Raw genomic sequence first — 7,812 nt, forward strand, 5'->3', positions numbered from 1 at the left:
TACCTAACATAGTGACATATATTACATCAAAAGAGTATTTTAAGTTTACATACCCAAAATATGCCTAACATATATTACATCAAAAGAGGATTTTTAAGTTTATATACCCAAAATATACCTAACATATATTACATCAAAAGAGGATTTTAATTTTAAGCTTAGTTTCAACAAAATATCAAAAGATCCTTGGCAACACCAACTACACAACTCTGATGGAGCACAAAAGAGAAGCAGAACCACACCTGTAGAAACAAAGTAACAATTTAGAAGTAGGAATAACTGATACAACAAAATGCTTCAACTATGGACAACCAGAATACAACCAGTAATATAAAGAAAATAAACCAAACGATTGTATACTTCAAATCTATCCACCCAACTAGAAACAATTAGGAGTAAACTATACTGGAGGTCCCTAAACTTTGACAAAAGGAGCAGTTAAGTCCCTCAAGTTTCAAAAGGAGCATTTTAGTCCCTCAAAATGGATGGAATCAGCTACTTTTGTTAACACCGTTTCATTTTCTGTTAAGTTCAATAAAATAATAATAAAACCGCTTTAAAGAAAAGGAAAATTAATTTACACGTGTATAAATAAATGAAAACAGCTGATTTTAATTATGACTTAGCTTTTTCAACTTACTTAGCTTTTTCATATGGCTTTTTCTCCATTTACACGTTTCACCCTTTATATTCCCCTTTTCTAGGTTTTTCCACAACTCTTCCTAATCAAATCGAATTTAGTGAGTAACCCAAGCAAATTTACTCCAAATTTTCAGCAATTATCGCCATAAACTTCAGCTAATTGTTGTTCTTCCACAACTCTAAATTTTCAAATTCTCTTCTCCCAGATGTCTGCTACTACCACTAGTTCTTCTTCTACCTTTTTTCTCTCTCTTTCTCTCTCATCTTTTATTATGGATTCTCTTCAATCTGCTTCTCTTTCTTAATTTCTGGATTTCTCCAACAATTCCATTGTAATTTCACATTTGTCATTGCCCTCAATGCTTAAGCCTAAAAAACGGAGACAAGGCAAACCCACAATAGAAATAAATTTGCAAAATTAAACAGATTATATTGAAGGGTGTGATGCCAACACACAGAGGATCATTATCTTTTTCTCCTACCAATCTATGATACCAAATGTGATAGCAAGTATTAGCTCCTTATATACAGCCCATAAGGGTGTTGCATTATCCTAAAATTAAGTACGACATATTGACATGGTGGAGATGCAAATCCTTACGGCCTTACAAAGCTCCCAAAACACACCTTAGTTGTAAAGTATCACATTTTACACTAACTCTAAGACAAATTGACACTCATTAGACTGTAGAAAAACGAAAGTACCTAATATTGCCTCATTAGTCGTAGGCTCGTTAGATTTCATGTATGAGTTGCTGACTTGCTGATTAAACATGAGATTGAAGATGATGATGATGCATGGAGTTTATGGGTTTGAGCTCGGATGAATTTTATCGGAAATGTAAGTTACTTGGGTGTGCACACAAGGTGTTTGATAAATTGTCTCTGAGAAATGTTGTTGATTAACCTATGCTTGTTGGGTGTGTTAATTTGGGGGATTTGATTAGTAGGAAGCGTTGATCCTTTATTTTATTTTATTAAGTGTTGAATAATTTGGGTACAAATGGCCTTGTTAAATACTTTGAACTGCTAGTTTTTTTGTAAAAAGTTAACTTAAAAGGGTTTCCCTTTATTTAATTATTGTTAATATGTAAAAGTAACTGTTATTTTGTCCTTTTCTGCCCTTTATATTAATTTGCCTTTATTTTTAATTCATTTAACAGACGTTAGTAACAGAAGTCAAAAAGCAGCGGTTTCCATCCATTTTGAGGGACCTAAATGCTCCTTTTGAAACTTGAGGGACCTAACTGCTCCTTTTGGCAAAGTTTAGGGACCTCCAGACCTATTTACTCAAACAATTAGTAAAAAGATAGGAAATAGCCAATAAGGCACAGATTATATAACATCTTAAAATACATAATAATTTGTACCTAAATTGATTCAGTTAAATAGAAAGTGTGTATACAAATATATGAGTTTATGAAGGGAAAGAAACTTACATTAAGGAAATAAGATTATAACATGCTTAGGTTTCACTCTTATAATAAAGGTTGATACAGGTAATATACTTTGATTATCATTAGCAAGTACTTATTCAACTTTGAAGATTGGATCAGACTATTACCAGAATGATAACAAAAAAAAGGCTAAGATACTCGTAGAGTTGTAGGTTAAAAGCTCGGATAAAATTACGGTACAAAATGAACAAAGAATCAGAAAAAACGAAGTATCATATTCCATAGTACTTCGTATATAACATATAAGAGTGTCTGATAGCAAGCAGGTATCAAACATTTATAACATTAAAATAAAATAAAAAAAGTAAAACAAGAGAGAGGACAGAAAAGCAAATAACATTTCAAAACAATTGATTTTATAAAAATAAGGATATAAATATTACTTACCATAAATAATCCGGAAAACATTAAGATTCTCAGAGACCAAGGTTGGAAGGCTCGGTGTCAAGTTCACAATCTTCATACTCTTCTTCGTCATAACCATCCAACCAATTTTTAGATGTAACCAAAGCCTCAAGGTGTTTATCCGATAGACAACTCCTTATATTGGTCAAGATTCGACCACCCATGCTAAACGAAGATTCTGAGGCAACGGAGGATATAGGAATGGCGAGTACATCTTTTGCCATTCGAGAAAGAATCGGATAAGAGGCAGATTGCTCTTTCCAATAATTAAGGATATCAAATTCTTCTCCCGGAATATGTTTCCTCAATGGAACACTCAAATAGGCATCAACTTCAGATGCACCAACTCTACTTGGAGCTATCGTCGCATGAAAATTCTATAAATACAAACAAATAGTTTAGGTTCAGAAGATAAGAAAGTTTTCTAAACAAAGAAAATTATTGGGAAGGGAAATGACCTTGTAAATATCACCGGTCTTAAATGGTGTAGAAGAGGAGAGAGGCAAAGGAGATCTTGATGTGCTTTGTAATGAAGATGAGGATGAAGCACACGGTGTTGAAGATTTCACATAAAAAGTGTACATCTCAATAAATTCAGAAAGCACAATTTGTGCTTTTCTATTAGCTTCATCATCAACATATAAAATAGAATAGGAATTTTTCACAAAATCAAGCTTGTAATGAGGGTAAAAAATCACAGCAAAGGATAAGATGACAGAATAATTGCTCCAATATTTGTCAAACTTACCTTGCATCGTACTAGCCATTATTTGTATCATAGGATCCTCATCAATATGGGCATCGTGTAATAGCTTTTCAATACTCAAAATATTACCAAAATAATGGTTTGCGGTAGGATAATCAGAACCAGAAAACAGCTTTGTGATAAGATAAAAAGGCTCAAGGAAGTTAGACATTGACTGAATATGTTTCCATTCAAGAGACGAAAGATAAAACTCATAACTACTATCTCTTTTAGCAAACATATCAATAGCTTCTTTAGCTAACAAAGCTCTTTCAAGCATTAAAAAGGTAGAATTCCACCGAGTGGACACATCTTTTTTTAACTTTAATTTAAAATCCGAATTAGTAGCCACTACACATTGCTTAAATTTGATTTTCCGACCTTCAGTAAGTGTAATATACTTAACACCCTCACGAACCTTCACAATACAACCATCTATAACTCTCAAACCCTCTTGCACAATAAGATTCAAGATATGTGCACAACATCGAATATGAAAATATCTACCATCCAAAGGTAAAGGAGAACAAGCATTCAAATCACACTCTAATCTTGCAGCAAACACATCCATATTAGTTGCATTATCTACAGTAATTGTAAAAACTTTCTTTTCAATACCCCATCTCTAATCAAAGCTTGTACAAACTCATAAATACCATTCCCAGTATGAGAGGATTCGAAATGTTGAAAGTTTAAAATTTTTGAACGTAATTTCCAGCTATTGTCTATATAATGGGCTGTAAGGACCAAATATGAATTCACGGTACTTGCACTCCACATATCAGACGTGAGACATATTCTAGAAGTTGATGCACCTAAAGTATCAAACAATTGTTTCTTTAAACCATTATACTCAGACATGCAATACTTAGTCATGGTATTTCTACAAACAGTTTTGACCTTTGGATTCAGATAATCATGCAATCTTCTAGTTCTAGGATGTTCAGCCATACGCAAAGGATATCCATGACCTAATATTGATTGAGCAAACAATTTCAGATATGTTTTTTGATCAAAATTCGTACAAGCAAGCCCATTTGGATTATTAGACATGTACTCTAAATAAGAAGGACACTTTAGATAATGTCGCTTAGCATTAGAAGTCCCCACGATACTATCATAAACAAACTTGTGTGTTTTACAGTACTTACATTGCACCTCATAACCTCCTAGTGATAATGCCGTGAAAGTGAAGTGTTCCCATACCGCAGAAGTGCGCCTACCCTTTTTAGATAAGGTGTCTTGTTTAGTAAAAGTTCGCTTTCGTTTTGGAGATGCAATGCGATTACTTGTAGACATCAATAACTCTTCATTATCATTAATTCCTTCAATAAAAAAAAAATTTATCACATAAACATAATACATAAAAAAAATTATAAACTTCTAAGAAAATATGAACATTACCTATATCATATTCATTATCAAATTCTGGTACTTCTTGATTGTCCATGGTGGCAACAGGAAATTAGGAGAGAATAGAGTGATCTCCTACGTTTCACAGAAGAAGAAAAATAAATTATAAATACCAAATAATGATTAAGAGTTGCTAAAAACAAAGCATCAATCATAAAGGAATAAACTTGGCATCTTATACATTAGGTTTTAATAAGCCAGATATATTTATGAAACTGAACAAAAATAGGACAGATAGCAGGTAGCCTCATAAACTTAAAAACAGGTTTTCAAGGGTTTTTAAGGTTTTCAAGGGTTTTTAAGGTTTTCAAGGGTTTCAAAAGCAGGAATATTATTCGATTAATGACCTGAAGATATAAATGCTTTCTGCTAAAATTACCTGCAAACCACTTAAAAGACGTTCTAATCTCAGAGAAGCTACGGGCTCTTTTGAAGATGAGAACACTTCGCCAGGGTAATATAGAACACCATCTCCAGGAGGAAGTCCACGTCGAAATCTTACCTGCCCAATTTTACAACAGAGAGAACAAACGAGTTATAGACAACAGGCATAGAATTCGTCTCTGATCCAGGAAAAATAACGTCAGACTTGCTACAACTCTAAACTAAAATAACCCAGTTTCCATCCAATATTGCTTCTTCCTTTGTTTCTGTAACGCAACAAAGAACCTGCCCACTCATCTCATTATACTTGAGCAATTCTACACAGTTTTAAAAGAAACACAAGATTTCTTCAACTAAGGGAAATGACATTAGGCCATTGCTTTTAGAACAGAAACACCAAGCCCATTTTTTGACAATGCCCAAATCTGATACTGTAAATAAAGAGTTTATAGAGCATTCTACCCCTGCACTGGGAAATGTGGCTTTTCATAGGAATCAGTTTCCAAGAAAGGAAATCAACTCCTTCTATATGTGCACCATCAGTAGACCATTATTTATGTGCAAACCCATTTCAACCATGAAAACCTTAAAAACCCTTGAAAACCTTAAGAACCCTTGAAAACCTTAAAAACCCTTGAAATTCACAGGCATAATTCCGCACACACACAAAGAAATTTTAATTATGTGAATATAACAGATCTACAAAAAATATTAATAAAACTCTAAAGATAGGATAAGATATTAAGATGTATACGAAATTACCTCAAGAACAAAGAAATCGTACTCCAAATCTTGAGCTTCTTCTAGATCAGAAAATACCACATCCTTAAAATTTTCTTGTTGATTGAGTGGGTCAGTGGGGGACTGGGGGTTTCTTGTTGAAGAAGAACGTAACCGTGTGAGAGCAAACGAGTTGTGAAGGGACCGGAGTGACGGGGGTCTGATTGTATTTCTGGTTGAGAGTTGAACTTGAAACCCTAGAGGGAGAGGCGGAGAACCCGAAGAGGGAGAGGCGAGAAGATTAGGGTTCTGAACTTCTGATTGATGAAGTTGTGAATGCGAGATATTTATATTTAGGGTTTGTTGGATTATTTTTGGGCTGGAAAGTTGGGCTTTGTATCTTTTATTCAAATGGATTTTATGACTAATTTAATTAGTGTTTTATTGTTTAAGCTAATTTTATTATTTTAGTTGATGTTTTTTAATTAGTATTTTATTAGTTGATGTTTAATATTATTATTGTTATTATTAATATACTATTGTTATTATTATGAAAAGTAAGTCCATATACGAAACATACTTGTGTTATATAATTAAAAAGTACATATTACTTATAATTACCTAAAGTATTTACGATGTGATTGAGATTGAGAGTATGAAGTGCAAAGTTGTAATAATGTGATTATGTTTAACTTATTCCGATCTTTTGAGTTGTTTAAACTTTAAACTAATTGTAATATGACTTTGTTTGAACTAATTGTCTAATTTGTTGTTAATTGAACTAGTCAATCGAGTAATTGAACATGTCATAAACTATCTGAATCGTAGTTTGAACTTCATATAACAATTTATCATTACTTAAGTATAGTCCTATAAGAGTTATATAATTATAGTCTTCTCTTATCGAGTTATGTGGTTTTAATTGTATATAGTTACATAGTTATAGTCATAATCGAACTGAATATGGTGTCAATTGAACTTAACATGTATCCAAATGGTAAACAACTTTAATGACCTGGATCTACTTTGGTTACAGGCACATAGAGTTTTTAAATTATTTACAAGTCATAAGCCGTTTTGTCGTAGTTATTTGCTTGTAAAATTTATCACTTATAAATATATATATAACTTGAATTAATCTGTAGTTAACTAGTGTTAGTAACCTATATCTAACTAGTCTAACTAGTCGATCGTCCACACTCATAGACATAACAAAACTTATAATATCATAATTTGGATTTAATATGTTTCGATATATATAAATTCGTACTTAATATAAAATCGTACAAGATATATGATTTCGCCAATTAGTGAGTTTCAAATGACAATGAAAGTTTAGGAGTTTAGCATTTTGGATGAGATGAAATCTAGGAATTGAATCTAACATCCTAACTGACAGTCTTTCTCTTTGTCTGCGAGACCTATGTTAATGTGCTCAACAACGAGAAAAACAGTTACACTATCACACAAGAAACTCGCATTGGCTCGAGACCCACTCACTTACCCCTAAGTCCAAAAATGAAATTCGAGTTGCGGGAGTAAATGTTTTTCACTTTCACATTTTGAGATGATCAAATCGATCATTGGTTTGTAATCCATATTCACTTTATATATGTATCGACTTGACAAAAACAAGCGATTATTTGGTCTATATAACTTTTAACTCTAAAATAAGTTAAACAATAGTTTTTACAATATAAAATAATTAAAATGTATAGGTTCAAACCCGAGTTTGACCCGTCCCCGAGAGTGACCCGACCTGAATTCTATCTAATCTGATTATTATCCGATCCAAACCAAGACCCGAACCCGAAAATAACTGTGTTGCAAACCGACCTAAACCCGACTCGATAAGACCCGAACCCGAAATTACCTGGTACAAACCGACTTAAACCCGACCTGATAAGACCCGAACCCGAAATCATACCTGACCGAAATGTGACCCGACTCGAACCCGACCTGAACCCGGGATAAGAAAAAACCCGACATGACCCGACCTGAAATCGACCCGACCGAACCCGAAGTCAACCCGAATGGAATGTTGAC

At 33.3% G+C, this 7,812-nt stretch overlaps 1 protein-coding gene across 1 annotated transcript; it reads right to left on the reverse strand.

The window, feature by feature from the left end:
* LOC110780401 (zinc finger BED domain-containing protein RICESLEEPER 2-like) lies at nucleotides 1–7,812 on the reverse strand. Its single transcript, XM_056839233.1, has 6 exons — nucleotides 5,809–7,812; nucleotides 5,042–5,164; nucleotides 4,654–4,737; nucleotides 2,963–4,574; nucleotides 2,487–2,881; nucleotides 1–242 (listed from the first exon to the last, which is right to left on the reverse strand). Exons 4-5 carry the CDS (start codon nucleotides 3,818–3,820, stop codon nucleotides 2,516–2,518), a joined length of 1,224 nt encoding a protein of 407 aa, XP_056695211.1. The 5' UTR covers nucleotides 3,821–4,574; nucleotides 4,654–4,737; nucleotides 5,042–5,164; nucleotides 5,809–7,812; the 3' UTR covers nucleotides 1–242; nucleotides 2,487–2,515.

This window comes from Spinacia oleracea, chromosome 3 (assembly GCF_020520425.1).
Source record: "Spinacia oleracea cultivar Varoflay chromosome 3, BTI_SOV_V1, whole genome shotgun sequence".
NCBI classification, from domain to species: domain Eukaryota; kingdom Viridiplantae; phylum Streptophyta; class Magnoliopsida; order Caryophyllales; family Amaranthaceae; genus Spinacia; species Spinacia oleracea.

What these genes read in the sequence shown, in the direction of transcription:
- LOC110780401 (XM_056839233.1), bottom strand. Translation starts at nt 3,820, where the DNA reads ATGGATGTGTTTGCTGCAAGATTAGAGTGTGATTTGAATGCTTGTTCT. An exon ending in AGACCGGTGATATTTACAAG is followed by an intron (nt 2,882 to 2,962) that starts GTCATTTCCCTT and finishes TTGTATTTATAG; the next exon opens with AATTTTCATGCGACGATAGC.